Source organism: Lichenostomus cassidix, chromosome 27, assembly GCF_008360975.1.
Source record: "Lichenostomus cassidix isolate B80296 chromosome 27, HeHo_3.0, whole genome shotgun sequence".
Classification (NCBI taxonomy): domain Eukaryota; kingdom Metazoa; phylum Chordata; class Aves; order Passeriformes; family Meliphagidae; genus Lichenostomus; species Lichenostomus cassidix.
The window spans coordinates 3,966,809-3,990,742 of NC_139507.1; the positions used below are offsets into that span (position 1 = coordinate 3,966,809).

Consider the following 23,934-nt stretch of genomic DNA (forward strand, 5'->3'; position numbering starts at 1 on the left):
ATGCCCCAAGAAACCACAAAACTCCATCATTTTTCTGCCTGGTGCTCAGCAGTTTTCTGTTCCCATCTTGCCCTAGAGGTGGTCAGGGAATATCCTAAAATAAAGGTGATAAGGGCATTTTAAAATGAATATCCTAAAATAAAGATGATAGGATTTAAAATGAAAATAAAGGTGATAAAGGCACTTTAAAAAAGTCACAAAAAAAGGCAATTTTTGGGGGAGGGTGAACCCAAAATTTGGGTTGGCAAAGCTGAATTAAATAAATGTGACAACCAAGCCAAGGCCACTCGTGCTCAGAACAAACCACGAACCCAACCCTCGGGAATTTGGGAAAAAACTCAATTTTGTGCTTTTTTTTTTCCCCTCCCCTCAGCCCCGTCCCCAGCCAGTGACCGGATTACACCTAAAAACCCCAAACCCATCAGTGACTCACTGCAGACAAACACCAGCTAATGGTTTTATTCCACCGCGACGCAATTAAAGCGCAGAGCCCATTACCGCTAATTATCCCAATCACTGCGGGGTTTGTGCAGGACCAGCTCTGGGTGACAAACCGCAGGAAATCCTGAAAATCCTCTCAGGCTGTCCCAAAAATTTGTCCCAGGACACTGCAGACACCCCGGTTTAGTTTATTTTCTTCCCCTGATGGAATCTGGTGGTTTCTAGAAAGAGGAATATTGGGGTAAATGAATAATTTTATATTCTCTGGGTTGGTTTTGGGGTGGATTTGCTGGTTTTTTGGGGTGGATTTGTAGGTTTTTGGGGTGGATTTGCTGGTTTTGGGGTGGATTTGTTGGTTTTTGGGGTGGATTTGCTGGTTTTGGGGTGGATTTGTTGGTTTTGGGGTGGATTTGTTGGTTTTTTGGGGTGGATTTGTTGGTTTTTGGGGTGGATTTGCTGGTTTTGGGGTGGATTTGTTGTTTTTTGGGGTGGATTTGTTGTTTTTTGGGGTGGATTTGTTGGGTTTTGGGGTGGATTTGCTGGTTTTTGGGGTGGATTTGTTGGTTTTTTGGGGTGGATTTGCTGGTTTTTGGGGTGGATTTGCTGGTTTTGGGGTGGATTTGCTGGTTTTGGGGTGGATTTGTTGGTTTTGGGGTGGATTTGTAGGTTTTTGGGGTGGATTTGCTGGTTTTTGGGGTGGATTTGTTGTTCTTGGGGTGGATTTGTTGGTTTTTGGGGTGGATTTGCTGGTTTTTGGGGTGGATTTGCTGGTTTTGGGGTGGATTTGTTGTTTTTGGGGTGGATTTGCTGGTTTTGGAGTGGATTTGCTGGTTCTGGAGTGGATTTGCTGGTTTTTGGGGTGGATTTGCTGGTTTTGGGGTGGATTTGCTGGTTTTGGGGTGGATTTGTTGGTTTTTTGGGGTGGATTTGTTGGTTTTTTGGGGTGGATTTGCTGGTTTTTGGGGTGGATTTGTTGGTTTTGGGGTGGATTTGCTGGTTTTGGGGTGGATTTGCTGGTTTTTCGGGTGGATTTGCTGGTTTTTGGGGTGGATTTGTTAGGTTTTGGGGTGGATTTGTCGGTTTTTGGGGTGGATTTGTTGGGTTTTGGGGTGGATTTGCTGGTTTTGGGGTGGATTTATTGGTTTTTGGGGTGGATTTGTGGAGGCAGGACAGAATTCCATGGAGAGATTCAATCCAGTCCTGGATCCCAGGTGGAAAAAACCAGGAGCAGCATCGCTTCAGGCTCTGCCTGCTTAGCTCCAAGGCACGTTATTTTTATTTTTTTTTTGCACCTTTGTCTAATTTAACTTTTCGGCAAAAATATCGCAGTCGGGGTGACGTCATGATGTTGTTAATTTAAGGAACTGCTCTCAGACGATGCCTTTTCCTTCTATTTGAGGATGATTTTTTGCTTTGTTTCTATTTCCAGTTTCGCTGAGGAATAAAGTCACAAGGAGAGGAAAAAAAAAGAGGAAAAAAAAAAAAAAAGCACCAGAAAACCAACCCAAGAACGAAACCAAAACAAACAACTGCCTTTAGGGAAAAAAAAAAAAAAATACTGGGGAAAAAAATTCCTTGGAAGCAGCTGCAGGGCTCTGCTGCCATCGTATGGGAGCTGCTTTTGGAGCAGCAAGGAAACCTCTCCCGGGAGGTTCAGTGCTGTCCCGGGAGAAATCTGCAGTTGTTCCGAGTCAGCCACTTCCAAAGCAGAATTTATGGAAATAAATGGTTATTTTAGAGGCGGTGGTGGTGGGCAGGAAGGTGCTGCTCTGACAGAGACACCTCGGTGTGGTTTTTCTGAGGTCGCAGCACATGGAATGGCAGCAGAGATCAGGGATTCCTCAGAGAATTCCAGAGTTCTGGAATGGTTTGGGTTGGAAGGACCTTAAATGGCATCCAGTGCCACCCCTGCCATGGCAGGGACACCTTCCACTGTCCCAGGGTGCTCCAGGTCATGTCCAGTGTGGCCTGGGACACTGCCAGGGATCCAGGGGCACCACAGCTGCTCTGGGCAGGATGAGCTGGAGATGAAGGTTGGAGATGAAGGTTGGAGATGAAGGTTGGAGATGAAGGTTGGAGATGAAGGTTGGAGATCAGGGATGGCGATCAGGTTGGAGATCAGGTTGGAGATGAAGGTTGGAGATGAGGGTTGGAGATGAGATTGGAGATGAGGGTTGGAGATGAAGGCTGGAGATCAGGTTGGAGATGAAGCTGGGAGATGAAGGATGAAGATCAGGATTGGAGATAAATGTCGCAGATGTAGGATGAAGATCGGGGCTGGAGATGAAGCTTGGAGATGAAAGATGAAGATCAGGGCTGGAGATAAGGGTTGCAGATCAGATTGGAGATCAGGTTGGACATGAAGGTTGGGGATGAAGGCTGGAGATGAAGGTTGGAGATGAAGGATGAAGATCAGAGTTGCAGATGAAGGTTGCAAATGAAGGATGAAGATCAGGGCTGGAGATGAAGGTTGAAGACGAAGGTTGGAGATCAGGGTTGGGATGGGTTTGTTGCCTCTGGGCTCAGGCAGGTGACAGTGCAGGATTTGGGGTTTTAGGTCCATCATAGGCTGGGGGTTCAGGGCAGGTATTTAACAGAGACCTACAGCTCTGCAGGTGCCCAGAGTGATGCTCCTGCGGGATCACACCTGGGGGACCATCCCTGAGGTACCCCACACCTAGAGCACCCCACACAGCTGAGGTACCCCACACCCACAGCACCCCACACCTACAGCACCCCACACCTACAGCACCCCACACAGCTGAGGTACCCCATACCCACAGCACCCCACACCTACAGCACCCCACACAGCTGTGGGACCATCGCTGAGGTACCCCACACCCACAGCACCCCACACCTACAGCACCCCACACACCTACAGCACCCCACACCTACAGCACCCCACACAGCTGAGGTACCCCATACCCACAGCACCCCACACCCACAGCACCCCACACACCTGAGGTACCCCATACCTACAGCACCCCATACAGCTGCGGGACCACCACTGAGGTACCCCACACCCACAGCACCCCACACCTACAGCACCCCACACCTACAGCACCCCACACACCTGAGGTACCCCACACCTACAGCACCCCACACACCTGTGGTATCTCACACCCCACTGACACCCCACACCTATGGCACCCCATCCTTGCTGTACCCACAGTCATGGTACCCCACACACCTGTGGCACCCCACACACCTGTAGGACCACACACACCTATGGCACCCCACACACCTGCCGGACCCCACCCCTGCCGGACCCCACACCTGCCCAACTACACCACACCCCAGCCCACCCCTGTCCAGCGCTGGCCTGAGGACACCAGGTCACCCCTGGCACCCCCGATGTCCCCTCGCCCCGCCGGACCCTCCCTCCAGCGCGAATCCCCACCCCTCGTTGATTATTCATGGGGGGGCGTGGCCACCCAGACTTCACTAATGGCGTATTTACATATTCATGAGGGGGCGGGGAAAGCAGCGCGAGCGGCTTGCGCTCCCCCCCCCGCGCGCGCTGCAAGGGCGAAAAGGCGGGAAAAGTCGTTATTGCCCAAAATTCGCATAAATCCGCCTAAAAAAGGGGCGGATAACACCAAGGAAACGCTAAAAGGACACGCCTGTGTTGTCTGTAATCATTTCCTCCCTCTGCGGCCACGCTGACAACTACCAAACCGAAACTGACGCTGTTGGTTTTTAATATTTGCCAACATCTCCACTCCCGGCTGAGGCCCCAAAACACAGCTGTGCTGCTGTACACACCCACCAGAACCCCTTCTAACCCCAACAGGTAGCAACGTCTGACGGAAATAAAGCTGAAAGGGTTGAATTTTAATGATAATAATTTAAAAATGGGGGTTTGGGGTTTATTTTCCCCTCAGGGATGCGGGATTTGGTGACTCCACACCCTCACTCCACGCTGCTCCCTCAGAACTCCCTGTGAGCGCCTGGTGGGGTGTTTGTGGAGAGGGGGCTTCCCTGAGGTAAAAAAACGGCTGGAAAAGTGTTTTATGTGAGTACCATCAACTGGGAAACATCCTTCATTGATTTTATGTAGGTTTTGGGGTGCGGGACCCCCGTTTCAGCCCTTTAGCTCTGAATTTTGGGAGGTTTTGGGGAGAGCGGCCATGGCGGTGAACACAGCTTGGCCCAGCCTTTGGCCTAAAGGTCACAGCCTGGCTAAATCTGACCCAAAAATACGGGTAAAAGGCCAAAAATAACCGGTTCCATCAAATATTGAGGCCTGAGGAGCAAATCCAGGCTGAAATGAGGGGAAATGAGGCCATTTTTAGGGTTTTTCCCCTCTGTGGGGAGCCAGCCCCTCACAGCACAACCCGGCCGCCCTCAGCGACAGGGCCAGGAACCCTCAGCTCTGATTTATACTCTATTTATACTCCAGTTTAGGTGGTTTGGGGACCAATTTGCACCATCAATCTGACACAGAGCCTTTATCATAAATAAAAATACTTTTAAAAAAGAAATTTAAAAGGGTCAAGGTTATTGACGTAACTCCATGGGTGCATTTGGTGCTCTAAGGTTTGTCATCCCCCGCTTAGATTTGTACTTTAAAATCATTATTTTATTTTATCCTATTTTTTTATTCTCCTTCTAAAAACTCTATCCTACTTTATTTTATTTTTAGATGACAAAGGAAAAGAGAAAAATCGGGAAAAACAAACCCAAACCCCCATTGAGTTAATATTCGAAGCCACCGGCTTCATGCTCGTGGTGATGAGGAAGGGAAAGGGAAACATCCCGAACCAATCTCCAAAGTAAACATCCCTCCTTGCAATAAATGTTTGCCAAATGCTAACACAGGGCTCCGAGAAATATCAGGACCGAAGTGCATCCATTAGCAGGAGTTTAGCGACTGCTTAAGGGCAACAAGGGTGGAAGTTGATGCTTTCTGCCTTGTAAACAAATTAGTTTATAGCGACAAATAAGATGACCCTTCTTAGCTAATATTATGAGGTTAGCTCGTTAAATATTTAACGTTTACCTTTCAATTTCCAGTGTGGATTAAGCAGTTCTCCAAACACTGGTGTCCCAGCAGCAGATGGAGATGTACAGTCCATTGCCCTGCTCTGGCTCAACTCCCTAAGAAATAAAAAAAAAAACACTTTAAGTCAAAGAGGAAGCAAATGGGAGCTTTCAGGAAAGGGTTTAAAGCTCGCTGTTTGCACTAATTTTTATTTACATTCATTTTATCTAGCTCTGCTCTGCGTTAAAACAGCGATCATCAATTTCGCTTCAACCAGATTGGACAGAAAGAGGCAAATATTAGAAAAATACTTCCCAAAAACCTCACTGGTGGCAAAGTATTTTTCCTTCCACAACTGGAGGCCCAAGGTAAGATTTTTAAAAACCCACTGAAAGATCCCACAAATCCCCACAGCCCAGTCCTGCTACAGACAGAAAGGAGAGTGGGAAGAGAAGAAAGCATCATAGGATTGTAACTTTATTTCTAAAGTTAGAAATATGAACCAGATTTGGCCAAGTTCAGTGGACTCTGGTTATAAACAGGGAATGAGCTGTTTTGTATGTTGTCCACAGGGAATTTACATGGAATCCATAATTCTGCATGTAAAATAGAAGATAATAATTTTTAATGTAACTTGACCCATTGGTGATTTTTCTTAAAGGTGTTTTGTGAATTTTCCCCCCTAAAACCCTGAGGAAAAGCTCATTTTAGCAGCAGTTCCATTTGCCCACAAGCCCTGTGAAAGTTTTCAGCTGCTTTAGCGAGCCAGAAATATCCCAAAGCTAAACTAAAAACGCTCCCAGCGAAGTAAAAAATTCCTTAAATGTACAATTCCAACTCTCCCCAGAGCCGGCCAGACCCACTTTTCCCAAAATCCCCCAATTCCTCAGCACAGACAGAGCCTCCATTGTGGCCGTGGCCATTTCCCCTCCGTGGAATGTCAGAGAGTCTGGCTGGAGCGATTTTGTAATAAACAGGGAGGATGTTTGGAGCTCGCTGTCTGTAATTTTGTAAATTTTTAATCTCGGGGAACAATGGGGTCTATTCTCCGGGAGAATTTCCCGCTGCTGGTGGCTGGGATGTTGCAGTGCAGCTTGGAGCAGCTCCAGGGATGTTCCAGCCAGCGCTGCCAGCTCCTGGCATTATCCTGCAGCACTCCTTGGCAATCCCCCCGGAGCCTCAGCTGCTGGAATCCAGGAATAGTGTGAAAAATCTCAGTTAGAACATCAATTTAAGACGCAGCGAGTCCCTGGCTCCCAGTGTTGCCTGACATTGTGAAGTGTGGCTGTACTAGGGACTCACAACCCAGAAGGTAAATCAAATAATCCGATTTATTGGTTCTTTCAAAGCTCGTTTTCAGCCCCTTTGTGGTTTTGGAGAAGCCTGAGACGCTGACATTTTCACGGGGCAATACTGTAGCATTTATTTTTATCTCACACATATAGTAATTATATTAAATTAAGCCTTGCATCAAGCCGGTGCTGAAGGAAAAAAAAATGTTTTGAAGCATCACTGTGGTGCTTTTAATCTTTGCTTTCGTCCTACACAAGCACCAGTATCAGCAATTATCACTCTAAAGGAACAGTGATGATCCTTTCAATAACAGCCCTATAACTTCGGTGTGCTGTTGAATAATTAGTGTGACAAATTAAAACCATGTTGTTAATTACTGCAGCTTGTACCCTCGCGTGTAATTCCTCAAGAATTCCCTTCCCCTCACTTTCTGTGTCTCCCTTCAAGGATGTGCCCCCAGCGCTTTTGTCTTTTCCTCCTCCATTCCCCCAGACGTTATTTATCCATTTCAGCACATTAAATCATTAGCTCGAACACATTTTATCCTTTCTGTGCTAAAAGTTATTCAGCGAACATTGCACGAAATCCAAACCGCTTATCCTACGCACAGACAAGATTTTCACACTCTGCCTCCAAGGAATTAATTTCCACTCAGCCTCCTTTTGCTTATAGCATTTTCCTCCTCGGAAAATCAAACTTTAATTTTGATTTTTGGTTTTTTCCCCCAGGTTAAATTGATGGGAACACCGAAATAATGACCTCGAGTGCAGGGAGCAGCTGCCCCTCGATCCCCAGGCAGAAACCGAGGAGGAGCAGCCGCCGCTCCTGCCACGCCCTGGGCAGGGAACCCCAGGCTCTGTCAGCGCTGGGGGATTTCCAGACCTTTCCCTTGGAGATATTTCAGATGGTGTTAAATTATCTCTCAGGTGAGGACCTGACCAGAAACCTCAATATCTGAAAATTACCATCCTTTTTTTTTCTCCATTTATGACATGAATTTTTTTTTTTCAATTACGAAATTATCTTTTTTTCCATTTTTTTCATTATTTCAAATCTTTTCGGTTTAGGTTTGCTTTTTATTTTTTTAGTCATTTTATGGGACTTTAATTCTGAACGTTCAGCTTTTAAGCATGGGAAAACTGACCAAAATTCCAGTGATAGTTACCATCTATCTGAAGCTGGCTTTACCTATCAAAAGTGAAAATTATTCCTCAGATCCGTCCCTTTCTAATTACCCCAATTCACCGGCGAAGCAGATCAACCCTAATTAATTCCTGTTTTATTTATAAACCTCATTTCTCGGCCCGGTTTTGAAGTCAGGAGCAGTTATTGACTCGTGATCAGCATTTCCCCCTCGCAGCAGGGATTTAGGAGTATCCTGGGCTTTGCTTTTCCAGTGAAGGACATCAGCATGCTGAGCATGGTGTCCAAAGCCATCGGCAGCCGCCTGATTAATTACATCTCCACCTCGTCAGGGACTCGGCGGCTGCTGCTGCAGGACTTCCACAGCCCGCAGCTCCCGGCGAGGACAGCAGAAACCTCCATCCTGGAGCACTACAGATCCCTAGGTGAGAACAAAACTCGCTGAAAAGCTTTCTCCTCGCGTGGGAGTTAACAGGGAAACGCTGCTTTCGTGGCCCAAAATCCTCCGTGCAGCTCCCTCGGAACGAGGAGCCAAACGAGCCCTCCCAGCGCTGAGGAATTGCTTGAAATCGTTCCAAAACCTCTGAGTTATGGAAAAAAAAAACCTAAAAAACCACGATGTATGTCCTGCCTCCTCTGGTGATCCTCCTGCAGGAGGAGGTGTTCCCAAATTCGCTCTGTCTGCAGCCCAGCGCTGGGAAGCGCGGCGGGAAGCGAGGCTCCCAGGCCCCGGGCAGGGCTGGAATGTGGCTGCTCCGCCCGAGGGTCTCCCTTTGGAGCGACTCGCATTCCTCAGGCTGGGAAATTCGGCCCGAGTTAAGCCCAGCCTAACTCCGGAGTGACCAACACTGCCTGCCCTGCTCGTTCTTAAAGCACGTTGGTTCTGATTCGCTCTACATCGGTCTGTCAGAGCAGGAAATTGAATTAAAACATCGTTTGGTCCGTATTTACTGTCCCCTGTCTGGTAAAAAACTGTGTGTCTGACAGAAAAATAAATGCCAGGGTTGGATGGAGAATTGTAAACCTGAGTTGAACTTAAAACATTAAATAGAGGCATTAAAGACATTAAATAGAGGCATTAAAGACATTAAATAACGACATGAAAGACATTAAATAAAGAAATTGAAAGCATTAAATAAAGGCATTAAAGACATTAAATAAAGGCATTAAAACATTAAATCACACAAGGGGAAGTAAAGCTGTTAAAATAATTTAGAACCAAAACCTATTGTAAGCAGACCATGGATGTTTTGAGGTATCTTAAAACACCTTTCTAAAATTAATCTCAGCATTCCCTCTTTAAAGCGAAGCCTGAAACCTTGTAATCCTTTAAAAAAAAAATCAGAATTAGTTTGGGCTTTGTAGTAATCTCACCCAAAATGGCACCTGGTTATTTAAATGTAGGTGTGAATCCATCCCTGCAGGAGCTGTGGGAGTAAAACACAACCTACTAAAAATACAAAATCATTGGCTGTGTCTGGGTCACAGTGGGAGGCTCAGGGGACATTTCTGCTAGGGCAGGCTGCAAAATCAATATTTACATTGCAGCAGGAAAAGCTGCAGCCAGAAAATGCCTTTTGCTCAACCCTTTTTTTTCACTGCACACAGTTTTTCCCTCCCTGTGGCTCCATCCCGGGGTGTAGCTAAGCTGTCCTAACAGCTGTTCCTCGGGGAGTGCTCTCCAAAGTCTGATCCAGTCAATAAAAAATGGACTTGGCTGAGCTCTGGAGCAGAGCCGAGGCTGATGAATAAATTATGGCTGTCAGGCAGGAATGCTGACACGCTGCTGAGGAAGGGAAGAGTCACTTCAGAACCACGGCAAATTCACAGAGTACTTTCTGACCTTGGGGAAAAAAAAGAGTATTTTTAGGATTTTTTTTTTTCCTGGAGAAAAGTTTCCTTTTTTTAATTTTTTTTCTCCTTTCCCCATGGGAAATGACAAGCTTTTCTGTGGATTCCTTGATTAATTAACAAGCAGTGTATATATATTTCATTCTGGTGAAAGGTTTTGAGTGCAAGCTGTTAACCCAGTTTTTATCAGGAGTGTAGAAAAAAAAATTCTGCTCAACAACCAGCTGTTCCACAGGATAATGAGCTCCAGACTCTGACATCCCAAACATGCCATCCCAGGCCTGGATAGGAAAATAAATTTCCCCCTCTGCAGAGAATATTTTCTTTTCTAAACCACGTGGCTATCCAGAAAAAAAAACCTGGGGATGATGTAAGGGGAAAACCAGCTTTCCCCGGGGTGCTTTTAGGAGAGGTGCAACAAGTGAACATTTATTTCCAATATTTCTGAACAGCTGTAATCCCCAAACCGATTCAGTCATTTCAATCCAAGTGTGAGTAACAGGGGCTTTAAACAACACCATCAACAAGTCACAGTGGATGCAGGGAGCTGGAAAAGATGGGAAATCTTTTCCTTTGGGATTTTCCTTTGTGTGTGTTTGACCTTCCACCGCAGGGCTGCTGCTCAAGAGGTGCACCCTGCTGCTGCCCACCAGGGAAAGGCTCAAGTATGTGCACAAGGTGCTCTCAGGGGTAAGTCCACCTCCCTCCCAGCAGCATTTCTCACCGTGCTTTGTACTCACAACACCATTTCCACCAGGTCATTTCTCCTTGAGTTGTCACCTGTGACAGGACGAGAGGACACAGCCTTGAGCTGTGCCAGGGCTGGACATTGGGACATTGGGAAAGATTTTTCACAGGAAGAGTGGCTGGGCATTAGAATGGGCTGCCCAGCATGTCCCTGAGTGGTTTAAAAAACACTTTTGTGGGGTTTTTTTTGTTTGTGGCAACCCTCCCTGAAGGTGTTTAAAAAACACTTTTGTGGGTTTTTTTTGTCTGTGGCAACACTCTGCCATGGTTTAGGTGATAAGGTGGTGTGAGGTTGGACTTGATGATCATCATAGGTTGGACTTGGTGATCTCAAAGGTCTTTTCCAACCTAGTTCATTCTGTGATTCTTGGCTGGAGTTTCTCACCACTGCAATAATCAATTTATTGATTTGGAATCATCTCTATAACATCAATACCAAACTCCAGAGGATGTTCCACTGAGATCTCACCTTCCCAGCCTGGTGGTTCTCAGCTCCTCATCACCTCCTGGGCTACTAAAAACTTTGCACAGCCCTTCATGGAAATTTTCCTCCCTGAAAACAAGGTTTTTGTCCCCAAACCCCTTTTATAAACCCACAGTTTTGCCCCAAAGTAGATCCCATAACTCATTTCAATTACTCATAACTCATTTCCACCACATTCCCATAACTCACCCAAGGAGGGGAGGGAATCCTTCTGAACCTGTCTTGAGGAACACAATGAACACAGAGAATTTTCAATCACAACAATTAATTTCTGCCCAATTCGGGTTTGCCCTTGCAGGTTTCCTGTTTCAGACTGAATGGCTGTGCCAGTCCTCTGCACTGTTTGGGGTTACAGTGCTATGGGGTGTTCTTACAGGTACAGTATCTCCATGGACAGAAGGCAAGTATCACAAAGAGAAAAGAAAATGAGGCGTTTTTCAAAAATAATCTGCGTTTTGCCAGATTTTTTAGAAGGCTGAGCTGCTGTTGGGGTGTGGGAGGGGTGGTGTTTATTCACACAGTTCCTGAGTTTTCTTTCTGGTGCTGCAAGTTGCTGATTTGACTCCTGGGAATGCCTTGGCCTGGATTTCACTCCCAACCAGTCTGGATTTTGATGAGCAATTTATTGCCTGAGAAGACATGGGAGAGTTTTGGAGCTCCAGGTTTTCACAGGTCAAGAGCAGAGGTGCTTTAGTTTCACAGGAAATGCCTCCACACCTCAGAGGCCACAACAGTTTTGTTGACAACTTTAAATGACTGTAAAACAAAATAAAAATTAAAATCCCTTCTTAGAAGAATAGAAAATCGCTGCTGGGACATTTTGTAGCAAACACCTTCCACACAGGAGTACACAAATCAGATCCCGGAACACTCTCAGCAGTTTTTGATTCTGGGAGGCATTAGGCTAATCTATGCCTGCTTTCTGATGTTTCAAATTGTGTTAAAAAGCTGATTTTCTCCCCAATTTCAGTACCAAGAGCTTCAGCATCACCTGAGGCAGGCAATGGGTTCCCTCCTCAGGTATCACCCTTCCCTCCCTGCCCTGAGAACCTGCAGGACAAATCTGCCGTGAGCGCTGGCATTGTGAAACAAATCCCTCCTCAACCTCCTCCTTCTCACCCCGTTTTCCCTCCTTTCAGATGCTGACAGCAGGCTGGGATGAGCTCGAGTGCCACCGGGTGTTTAACTTCCTCTGGGAGCTGAGCAACTTAGCCCGGAAAGTGCAGACAGTCGTCAGCAGCAAACCAGGTAAACCGGAGCAGCCAGAGGTCCCAAAAAGCAAACTGGGCAGGAAATGGCTCTTGGTGGCTGCAAGTGAAATGTGAGTGGAGGTGAGAGTGGTTTGGCTCAGCTCAGCTTGGGTTCCTGACTCTCCTGGGTGTTCTGTGGGCAACCTGCAGTGAGTTCTGGGCCTTCATCTCGATGGATACAGATATTTTCACCAAAAGCTAAATGGTTTTGTCTCTGGCACGTCCTGCAGGGAAGAGAGTTGTCTTGAGAGGCCTTTAGAGATTTTTTAAATCATTCCGTTATCAATACTTAACATAAATTGTGTCTCTACACCAACAGTAACATGGATTGGAATGTTTGGAATAACATTGGAATGTTTCCTCCTGTACACCAGTGAAATCCATGGGAAAGGAGCCCATTCAGAATGAAAATAATTCAGTCAAAAGTGAGGTTTAACATTTCTGAGCCCCAACACCGATGGGACAAACCTCTCAAGAAATTCTCCCAGTGCCCAGCAGAGAACAGGGGATTCCTGGGGATTCACCCACAGCCACATCCCCCTTCCTCCTCTGGCCAAACCCCAGAAACACAAACCCACAGCTGAGAGCCTTGTGAGCATCCCAGGGGTGATGCACAGATCCCAGCAGCTGAATTAGGGCAAAGCACCAAAACCAAACTCTGGGAGTAGGAGATGAACGTTTTGAACACTCTGACAGTGTGAAGCCAGTGAAGCCATTGCACTGCCTGGGAAAAAAATTGTTCTGCCCAAGCAGACATCACTAACTAAAATAAATAAATTATATATATATATATATATATATATATATATATATATGTATGAAAAAATTGTTCTGCCCAAGCAGACATCACTAACTAAAATAAATAAATTATATATATATATATATGTATGAAAAAATTGTTCTATTCAAGCAGACATCACTAACTAAAATAAATAAATTATATATATATGTATGAAAAAATTGTTCTGCTCAAGCAGACACCACTAACTAAAATAAATAAATTATATATATACACACACATACATTCCATTGCCTGGGAAAAAATAGTTCTGTTCAAGCAGACATCACTAACTAAAAAAAAAAAAAAAAAAAATATATATATATATACACATATTTAAGTTACAAGTTACAATTCAAGTGAAGAAGTCACACCTCTCTTCACCTATTGTCCCCTGCTTGGGGTAAACTTAAATCCATCTCAAATAAGTCCCCATTCCCCTGAAGGAAAACACATTCCCTCTCTTTATTATTATTAATAACAACCATTATTAATAACACATTCAAACACATTTCCTCCCTCATAAACACGCTTGAATATCCTTGGGCAGTGCTGAGCAAATCCCATTTTCCCCTCCCATGCAGCAGGGATGATCTGTAGGGCAGCAGGGATGATCTGTGGGGCAGCAGGGATGATCTGTGGGGCAGCAGGGATGATCTGTGGGGCAGCAGGGATGACCCATGGGGCAGCAGGGATGATCTGTGGGGCAGCAGGGATGATCTATGGGGCAGCAGGGATGATCTGTGGGGCAGCAGGGATGATCAGCAGAACAGCAGGATGACCTGTGAGGCAGCAGGGATGATCTGTAGGGCAGCAGGGATGATCTGTGGGGCAGCAGGATGACCTGTGGGGCAGCAGGGATGACATCTAGGGCAGCAGGGATGATCTGTGGGGCAGCAGGATGACCTGTGGGGCAGCAGGCTCGCTGATCCCATGCCATCCCCACCCTGTTCCCCAGGCAGCGCCCGCAAGCTGGAGCTGCGGATCCGCCTGTTCTGCCGCGCGGTGCTGCTCACGCCCTGCAGCCACCGCAGCGACTCCGCCTTCTGGCTCACGCGGATCCTTAAGCCCTGGCCCATGGTCAACCAGGCCCGCCTGCTCTACATCATCTTCGGGCCCGTGTCCTCCCTCGATGGTGAGCACAGCCCCTCGGGGGTGAGGTGTGGGCTGTGGGAAGGGATTTTCCGGCAGGAAACCCCCAAAATATGGTTGAAGAGACCTTAAAGCCATCCAGTCCCACCCCAGCCATGGGACACTTTCCCTACCCCAACCAGAGCAACACTCTGTTGGTGTGAAGCCATTGAAGCCATTGCATTGCCTGGGAAAAAATTGTTCTGTTCAGGCAGACATCAGTAACTAAAATAAATTATATATATATGTACACACACATATATTTAAGTTACAATTCAAGCGAAGAAGTCACACCTCTCTTCACCTATTGTCCCCTGCTTGGGGTAGACTTATCCCAAGAAAAAAGAACAATTATTTTCCCAGGCAATGCAATGGCTTCACACCAACAGAGCTGCTCCAGTCCCTGTCCAGCCCAGCCCTGGACACTTCCAGGGATCCACAGCTTCTCTGGGAAATCCATTCCAGTCCCTCCCCACCCTCACAGCAGGGAATGTCTCCCTAAAATCCAATCCCAACCTGCCCTCTGTCAGTTTGAAGCCTTTGAAACCATTGCATTGCCTGGGAAAAATTGTTCTGTTCGAGCAGACATCACTAACATACAGAAAATAAATCACTAACATACATAAAATAAATAAATTATATATCTATAGCTATGTCTGTACACACACACACACACAAAAGTTACAACTCAAAAGCTACAATTCAAGAGAAGAAATTAAATGACACCTCTGTTCCTCTGTTCTCCCCTCCTTGGGGTAGACTTAGCTCAAACCCATCTCAAAGAAACCCCCATTTCCCTGAAGGAAAACACATTTCCTCACTTAATTATTAAACTTGGGTTTCTCTAAGTTTGGCTGGCACTGCAACCCCCACTGCTCCTGCTAAAATGACAGATGGAAAACAATCCCAAAGCCTCAGCTGTGTCACCTGAATTCCCCTCCTCTGCCTCTGCTGTGAGGCTCAGTTTAGCAACCTCCTTGCTTTAAAAAAAAAATGTCACTTAATAGCAGTTGTGATTGATATATCGCTCAGGACACGTGGTCTGGCAGAAAATGATAGAAGGACCAACAGATGAGACCAGTCTGAAGGGTTTAGCTGATGCAATTAAGCTGCTGTATGGTACAGAAGCTAGAGAATGGACAGCAGATGATGTTATCAGTCTGGTGGATGAGCTGTCAGGTGTGTTTTTGCCTTCCTCGTTAATCCATGGCATTATCTATCCTCACGTCCTCCAAATTCCAGCTGGGAGTTCATCCCAGACACCTGGGTGCTGCAAAACTGCTCACAGTGGCTGTGACTTGATTGGAAAAGTCCTCACACTAGGAAGAGAGAAAAATCCAGTGTCCCTTACCCATCCAGGCTGTTTTCCCCGTGGAGAAATACTTTAAGAACCCTTGCAGGCCTTCAAAACTCAAACAGCTCCTTGAATTATTAAGGGACCATTGTCCAAACCCGGTGCTCATTCAGGCAGAATTCTCCTGAACGGTGTGAACAGCCACACTGAGAGTTTGGGGATTATTTGTACAACTTCATTGCTCTCCTTTTGTCCCGAGGTGACTCAAATCCTCTCTCTTTTCCATGACAAAGTGGTTCCCCAGGAGTGGCTGATGGAGAACAGCGCTCGGCTCCTCCTGCTGAGCGGCAACAGCATCTGCTTCACAGTGATGGCCAGCAAAGCTGTGAATGGCAGAGCTGTGGAGCTGGCCAGGCTCATGGTCTTCATGGCTCTGGTGAGTAGAGCTCAGCAGAACCTCTCTGCCCCACGTTTGCTGTCTCACACTGGGAAATTCCCCCAGCTGCTCCAACACCAGCAATGAGCCCAGCCAGGAGCTGGGTGCTCTGCCAGCCTCCCTGTCCAGCACATCCCTGGGAGCTGGTGAGCCTTGAGGAGAAGCACCACCAGCAGAAGGTTCAGAAGTCCCTTTGTGCCACCAAGAACAACCTCAGGGTCCTTGTCACAACCCCTGATTTTCCAGACCATGGCACAGCCATTGCAGAGCCAGCAGTGAAGGCTAAGATTTGATCTTCCACCATAAAGTGAGTTTTTAACCTTTCCTTTGCCCTCTAGGTGTGTGAGAAGGACCTGTACTGCATGGACTGGGCAGTGAAGATGATGCAGAAGGTGTGCAAGGTTTTCAGCACTCCCTGGGAGAGGAACAACTTCCTGCAGTGTCTGGAGAACACCTTTGCTCACATCCTGATGGACATGCTGCAGGCAGTGCTGGCTGGTAAGGCTGTCCCTGTGGGGCTGGAGCCACATCCAGCCTGGCCTGGGACACTTCCAGGCATCCAGGAAGCAACAAAAATAACCAATCCAGTGTCATCATTGGGAAGAAATATTTATTTTAAGTTCCTTCTCTTGCTAAGGGGTTGCTGGTGAACCCAACAGTGTTTTAAAACCTCTCCCACTGGAAAGCTGAGCCCAAGGGTCTGAGCTGGCACCAGGGTCACCCTGCTCAGCTGGGACAGATTCCTGTCCTGACAGACAGTTGTCCCTGTCTGTCTCTGGCCAGGCTGGGGAAGGAATTTGGGAGTTTTCCTGCTGTGTTCCTCCCCAGCTGTGCTGCCACCAGGCCGAGCAGAAATCCCAGCACACACCTCAGGCTGCTGCTTGCCTGGGGAAGGTTTACCTCCAGGGATTAACTGGGCAAAGCCTCGTGTTTCACCCCTCATTTCCTGTGATTTCTGTGCCCTGGCAGGGGAGCACGAGGAGGAGGATGGCAACTTCCTGAACCTTTTCCACCTGGTGAATGCCCAGGCCAACTTCCACAAGGAAATCCTCTACCTGGCCATGGGGAGCAGCAGCAGCACCACCTGAGCCTCACGGACCTCTCCTCTATTCCTGCTGGATTTCTCTTTCTTTTCCTTTGAACTTTTGCCAAGAAGTGTCCAATTATTTCTTAAATCCCAGTGGATTTAGGTGGAATTCCCCAGTGGAAGTGGCAGAAGCTGGGACAACCCCTAAAGGAGCCCATGGAGGTTTTGGGTGCTCCACAGCAGAATTCCATGTGTTCTACCCCTCCAAGGAGGAGAGCTGAGACCTCTGCTTTGGGAACACAGACTGAGTTCTTTTCCCACTGCTCCTGTTTGCACACACAATAAAAATGACGTGGTTTCCATGGTTGATGTGCAGACACCAACTGAAGCTTGTGTTGTCTTAGCCCAGAACCCAAAACATTCTGATCTCTGAAATTTGTTTTCTCTTGGGAGTCGGAGGAGAAAGGGAGGGATGGGATTTGAGGAGCACAGCTGCGTTTTTCCAGCTTTCCAGGGTTTTCCAGCTCACACTCTGTGGCAGAAATGCTCTGTGGTTTGTACATTCAGCTTCGGCTGAAGGTGATTTCTGAAAGCAATTCCAGTGCTTTGATCAAGCAAGGCATTTTCCCCCCTCAATCTCCAGGTTTTTATAAAGCAGAAGAACCTCCAACTCTCTCCCCCTGCCCAGGTAACAACTCTTGACGCATTTTAGGATTTAGCCAAGTTGAAGACACCCTTTAAGCACATTAAACGGGAACACTGGTTCATTAAATGGATAAATGTTTGCTGCTTGGAGAAGGGGTTGATTTTCTGCTCTGTTGCCTCCCAGACAAACCCGTGTGATGGCAATAAAAGCTGTTTACACTCTGTGCTCCCTGCAGCACGGCTGCTCCCTCCAGCTTATCAAACAGCCTCTCTCCACCCCAACAATCCCTTCCCAAACCTTCCAGCCTTCCTCCAGCACCACATTTCCCCACATTTAGCTCGGGAAGTGCCAGAACAGCTGAAGTGGCACCGATTATCTCATCCACCCCCACCTGCTCCCATCAGCCACAACCTGGAACAGCTCGGGAATCGCCCTGAAGTTGGTGGGCTGAGAATCCTCGGGACATTTGGACAACACTCAATTCCCGGCAGGATTCACCTCCGGGACATCCACCGGCGGAGGGTCCTTGCAGGTACCGGTAGATGGCAGAGGTGAAACCTTCCCCGAGCGCAGCAGCTGCTGGAAAACGCTGGGAACATCCCATTTTTTTCCATTTTTTCCCCTGTTTGAAGGTGATATTTAAGGGCGCTGCGACGCCACTGTTGTGATTTCTGACGGGAGAGAAATCCCACGCTCTGCTTTCTACTCGGGGAACCCAACGTGTCCGGATTGATCCCAAATGAACCCGAAACGCGAGGAGAAAACACCCTCGGAGGAGCACAGCGCCGGGAAAACGCCGCCGAGGAGCCGCCGGGGCGGAATTCTCCAGGCCGAGTCCTTCTCTCTCCCTTTCATCCGCGGGAATCGCTCCCGATAAACAATCCCAGCGGCCGGGAGCGGGAGAAGGGAGCGGAGCTGAGCCCTTTGTGTGTCCCTGTCCCGCCGGGTCACCCCCGGGGCCGAGAATTCCAGCCCGGCACAAGGGATGCCATTGTGAGCCGCTCGGATCGCCTGGCAGCGCGGAGCCTCCGCAATTATTGATGGCTTTATTAATTGGTGTTAAGTGCTCCGGCTGGGCGCTGCCGGCGCCTCGGGGAGTGCTCGGCGATGGGTTTTGCCACATTTCCGTCCAGCGGGATTTTCCTTCCCAAAGGATGGAAGTCAAATCCCGCCCGTGTGGTGCTTCCCTGCCCGGTTTGGGATGAGCTGGGAGGTGACACCATTCCTTTCCCAGTTCCCCCTCGGGTCAGTTATCAATTAAACACCGAGCAGGATCCAGGTCTGGAGGAACATACTCGAAAAAATGGGGATTTTCCTTCTGCTGCCAGATTTTACCTGCTGGAACCATGAGTTCCAATCCCATATGGGATCCAATCCCAATCCTCTTCACCCCCCAGCACGGTTTGGGGCCTTCAGGAAGGGATTGTTCCCCAGAGCTGGCAGCTCTGCGAGGCCTGGCAGGCAGAGAAAAGGATCCCTCCTGCTTTCACACTCAGCTGAGCTCCCATTCCACACATTCCTCCTCACTCCCTCTCCCCTCAGCCCCGCAGATGTTGGCTCCGCACAGCCCCGGCAGGAGAGCTCCTTGAGAACATGACTTATGCCTGCAGAAATTCCTCCCGGAATGTTTCAGGCTGCCGATTCCCGGCTATATTTGGCGGCGGAGGGAGGGAGCAGCGTTTCCTCACCTCCCGGCTCGGTGGCAGGGATCGCCCTGGAACACTCCCAGCATCAAATCCCCAACTCGGGAGTTTCCCTCGGGAGTTTTACCGACAGGAAATTGCAGTGGCAAGCATTCGGCTGGCGGCATTGACCACATCCAGCATTCCCAGGCTCTGAAATTCCTCTTTTTTTTCCCCCCCTGAAAGTCACACCAGCCCATTCCAGCATTTCCTGCCCCCCTGCTCTCCCTGGATGCTGTTCTCTCACACTCCTGTGTGGTCATTCCGTGGATAACTAAAGGGGCACAAAGTTTTTTCCATAATGGATATTTCAAGTGTTTGCTGCTTAAAAAAATTATAACCCTCGGAGACACCAGGAATGTGGAAATTTTGCCTTCGAGGAGGGTGAAGATTTCAGTCATTGCCCGTGAGTGGAGGTGTGAGGACAGGGATTGATGCAGGGCTTCCTAAAAGGACAGGAAAAATCCTCCTGATGCCCCAAACGCCTCCCCAGGCCTCTCCAAATGGGGGCAAAATGCTCTGAAATGTTCTTTCCATCCCACAGAAATTCCAAAAATGTTCCTTTTCCCTACCCAAGGCCTCCCGGAGTTTCCCCAAACTCTGGAGAGGGATCTGAGCGAGGGTTGGGCACGGCGAAGATGCTCAGGGACCTTCCAAATGGGGGAGAGAATGGTGGTGACAACTCCCCAGGGACTGCTGCGTGTTCTGGGGACACAGAGGTGCTTCAGCCCGGATTTCCAACCTCTCCCCATTCCCGGAATCCGCTGGATTTCTCCACAGACACGGATTTAGCCCCTGGAGCCACCATGCCATCCCCATCCCCACCCCTGGCAGTGACACCAGCAGCCATCTTCCTTCTCCTCCTCATTCCTCTTTATTCCTCTCCCTGGACATTTGGCATTAAAAATAGAAGCGATTTTCTAAAATCCAGCCCAGGCCACCGGCCTGGCTTTGTGCTCATGCCGAGGGGACACAATTCACGGGGGGGACAGGAGCGTCCGCAGCCCCCTGGGGACACCGCGGGCGCCACCGGGAGCGTCCCAGGGAATGACACAGGTGCTGGCGGCGGGAAGGACACAGGTCCTGGCAGAGGGAATCACCCAGGTCCTGGCAGAAGGAATCACCCAGGTCCCGGCAGCAGGACAGCCCCTCGGAGCCACCTCCCGTGTCCCCCCATTGCTGTCCCCGGCCCCGCCGGCTCCGTGACCGCTCCGTGCTCCGCGCTGGGCTCGCAGAGGTTAACGCTGTTCCAGAAAGCTCCGAGGGACGCGCACCGGGCGGAGGCTGTGGCAGAGAAGGGAAAAGGAGAGGCCGCTGTGAGCCGAGCCGGAGCCGCGGGGATGGAGCAGCTCCGTGCTGGAGCAGCGGGGATGGAGCAGCTCCGTGCTGGAGCCCCGGGGATGGAGCAGCTCCGTGCGGGAGCCCCGGGGATGGAGCAGCTCCGTGCGGGAGCAGCGGGGATGGAGCAGCTCCGTGCGGGAGCCGCGGGGATGGAGCAGCTCCGTGCGGGAGCAGCGGGGATGGAGCAGCTCCGTGCGGGAATGGAGCAGCTCCGTGCGGGAGCCGCGGGGATGGAGCAGCTCCGTGCTGGAGCAGCGGCCGCAGCCCCCCTCACCCCGGGACCCCCGTTGGCTTTGACCCCCCGCGATCCCGTCTGGCTTCTCTCCCCGAAGCTGCTCCGTTTCTGTCCCTCTGGGGAACAAAAGCCAGCAGCTCGATTTTCCAGGCGGGATGACAAAACCCGGCAGCTGCACAATGGCCAAGGCTGAGCGGCCTGGTGTGTAAAATCCCCCCTGTGCCCTCCTGCCAGCCCAGGCGGCCAAAACCACCATCACCCACCCAAAACCGCCCCCCGTCCCTCCTCCCCGCACAGTCCTGCCCAGAAATTCCCACCTGGCGGGGCGAGGAGCTCACCTGGCCGCCGCCGGGATGGCGAAGCTGCCGAGCAGCATCTTCCTCTGTGCCTCTTAGAGCATGTAGATGATGTAGGACAGGATCACCAGGCCGATGATGGCAAAAAACATCAGGATGAAAATGTCTAGCATGGTGAGGGAAGGAGGGAGGAGGAGGAGGCGGCGGGGCAGCGGCTGCGGGCAGAGCTCCGGGCAGGGCTCCGGGCAGGGCTGCTGGGCAGAGCTCCGGGCAGGGATGCTGGGCAGAGCTCCGGGCAGAGCTCCGGGCAGAGCTCCGGGCAGGGCTGCTGGGCAGAGCCGCCGCTGCGTCCTCCCCTCCCCGCCCGAGCACGGCTCGCTCGGCTCAGGATGGAGAGACGATGCCGGAGCTGATGGAGCCGCTTGGCAGCTGGCAGGAGGGAGATAGATGAAGGGATAAACACGGGCGGGCAGCGCAGCTCAGCTCAGCCCTGGTGGCTCAGATTGCCCTGGGGGCTCAGCTCGGCTCTGGGGGCTCAGCTAGCTCTGGGGCTCAGCCAGCCTTGGGGTTCAGCTAGCCCTTGGGGTTCAGCTAGCCCTGGGGGCTTCAGCCAGCCCTGGGGGCTCAGCTAGCCCTGGGGGCTCAGCTCGGCTCTGGGGGCTCAGCTAGCCCTGGGGGCTTCAGCCAGTCTTGGGGCTCAGCTAGCCTTGGGGGCTCAGCTAGCTCTGGGGGCTCAGCTAGCCCTAGGGGGTTCAGCTAGCTCTGGGGCTCAGCCAGCCCTGGGGGCTCAGCTAGCCCTGGGGGCTTCAGCTAGTCTTGGGGTTCAGCTAGTCCTGGGGCTCAGCCAGCCTTGGGGTTCAGCTAGCCCTGGGGCTCAGCCAGCCCTGGGGGCTCAGCTAGTTCTGGGGGCTCAGCTAGCCCTGGGGGCTTCAGCCAGTCTTGGGGCTCAGCTAGCTCTGGGGCTCAGACAGCCTGGGGGGTTCAGCTAGCCCTGGGGTCTTCAGCCAGTCTTGGGGCTCAGCTAGCCCTGGGGGTTCAGCTAGCCTTGGGGTTCAGCTAGCCCTGGGGTTCAGCTAGCTCTGGGGGTTCAGCTAGCTCTGGGGTTCAGCTAGCTCTGGGGCTCAGCTAGCTCTGGGGCTCAGCCAGCCCTGGGGGCTCTAGCCAGTCTTGGGGCTCAGCTAGCTCTGGGGCTCAGCCAGCCCTGGGATTCAGCTAGCCCTTGGGGTTCAGCTAGCTCTGGGGCTCAGCCAGCCCCGGGCTCAGCCAGCCCAGCCCCGGCGCTGCTCTCCCCTCGCAGGGATTGTTCTCCCGCTGCTCCCTCCATCCCCAGTCGCTGCCCAGGGCACAGGGAGCTCTCAGAGATGTTCCCTCACCCCCTGCAGCTCAGAACGAGCCCATCCTTTGGGAAAGGAGGGAAAATGATCCCGAAGAAAACACGTCCTGAGCTCAGCACTGAGACACAACCGGGGAAGCTGGGATGGACGAGGTGTATTTCACACGTGATGAGAAGCAATTCAGCTTTTCATTTTTCTTATTTTTAATTTTATTTTATACTCTTTTATTTATTGGCCACATCAAAGCCCCACCAGGACCACTCTGACCTCACCTTCCCTTTGCCTTCCTTGTCACCCACGGAGCTGCTTTATTTTCCTTTTTCTTCCTCTACTGGAGCTGTAGATAAACACCATCCTGCCCTTCCCACCGCCAGGTTGTTTTTTCCCCACTGGTTAAAAATCTCACCTGCACAAGCTGAATTCCCAGAGCTCCATGGAAACCAGCAGCAGCTCCAAAACACATCCCTGGGCTTTCCAGCCATGCCAAAAAACCAGGGGTTAGCCAAGGAATTGCATCCCAGCTGCACATCCCAGTGTCAGGAAAACCAGGAGAGGTGAAAATCCCAGCCCTGGCAGGAAAACAGCCAGAAAAGCAGCCAAAATCAAAGCCAGCACAGTCAGCAGGTAAAAATTAAACTTTTATTTTCGATCCGAGTAAACCGGGAAGAGAGAATCTGTTGGGTTGTTCCATTCTGTGAGGTTTATTTTTTTGGTTTTTGGATAAAAAGGCCAAATAACTTTTTTTTTTTTTTAATTGGTGGGTGCTCAGCCCGGGAAGGAGGACACAAGGACAAAAAAAAACCCCAATCAAGCGACGGATCCCGAAGAAAACACGTTCTAAGCTCAGCACAACCGGGGAAGCTGGGATGGACAAAAGGTCTATTTTACACGTGGTGAGAAGCAATTCAGCTTTTCATTTTTCTCCCTTTTTTTTGTTCCTTTTTTTTTGTTTCCTTTTTTTTTTTTTTTACTCTTTTATTTATTTATTTTAAATACAGGTTTTTAGGTGCTTTTCAGCTATGAAAAAAAGGCAAAAAAGTGCATAAGTCGAGAGAAAAAGGCAGAAATCAAGCAGTAAGAGGTTCGTTTCCCATGGGCAGGGGGGGGAAAAAGGGGCACAGGAGGGGAGAATTTAGGGTTTTTTCGAGGGAGGATTAAAAAAAGGTCTGTATCCCAAACCAGAATGATTTTGTTATTTGGTCCATTAAAAAAGGGTTTATTCACATTGACGCTCCCCCCAGTCCCGGACAAGAGCGGGATTTAGGATTCAGCTGGGGAAAAGTGGATCCCACCCTGCCCTTGTGCTCCCTGGGTTTAGCACCAGCCGGGATTCCCATGCCGGACAGCTCCTCCTGGCTGCTCCCGGTGCCACCTGCATCCCTGTCCCTGTTCCTGTCCCCATCCCGAATTCCCTTTTCCCGGCGGGTTTGCCCCTTCCCTCCTGCCCCAAGCCCAGCCCGGTGCCCTGAGGTGACCCCAAGATGTCCCCAAACACCCATGGAATGTGTGACTCGGCCGATTTGGTCCCTGCATTCCCGTTT

General features: G+C 49.8%; 1 protein-coding gene and 1 long non-coding RNA gene across 5 annotated transcripts; one reads left to right on the top strand and one right to left on the bottom strand.

Annotated features, from left to right (window-relative positions):
- The first annotated feature begins 3,970 nt into the window (after positions 1-3,970).
- On the top strand, positions 3,971-17,242 carry LOC146426685 (F-box only protein 47-like). 4 transcript variants are annotated; one of them, XM_085083466.1, is made up of 12 exons: positions 3,971-4,234; positions 5,657-5,793; positions 7,447-7,644; positions 8,116-8,286; positions 10,326-10,402; positions 11,242-11,319; positions 12,083-12,191; positions 13,930-14,106; positions 15,135-15,281; positions 15,690-15,832; positions 16,171-16,330; positions 16,802-17,242. In XM_085083466.1, exons 3-12 carry the CDS (start codon positions 7,473-7,475, stop codon positions 16,918-16,920), a joined length of 1,353 nt encoding a protein of 450 aa, XP_084939592.1. In that variant the 5' UTR covers positions 3,971-4,234; positions 5,657-5,793; positions 7,447-7,472; the 3' UTR covers positions 16,921-17,242. The 4 variants fall into 4 exon arrangements, with proteins under 4 accessions (XP_084939592.1, XP_084939595.1, XP_084939594.1 ...); XM_085083469.1 differs by having other exon boundaries at positions 8,194-8,286; XM_085083468.1 differs by having other exon boundaries at positions 5,703-5,793.
- On the bottom strand, positions 4,274-9,303 carry LOC146426686 (uncharacterized). Its single transcript, XR_014856699.1, has 2 exons — positions 9,236-9,303; positions 4,274-5,541 (listed from the first exon to the last, which is right to left on the bottom strand). It is a non-coding gene; the product is annotated as an uncharacterized LOC146426686 (long non-coding RNA).
- Positions 17,243-23,934: the final 6,692 nt, after the last annotated feature.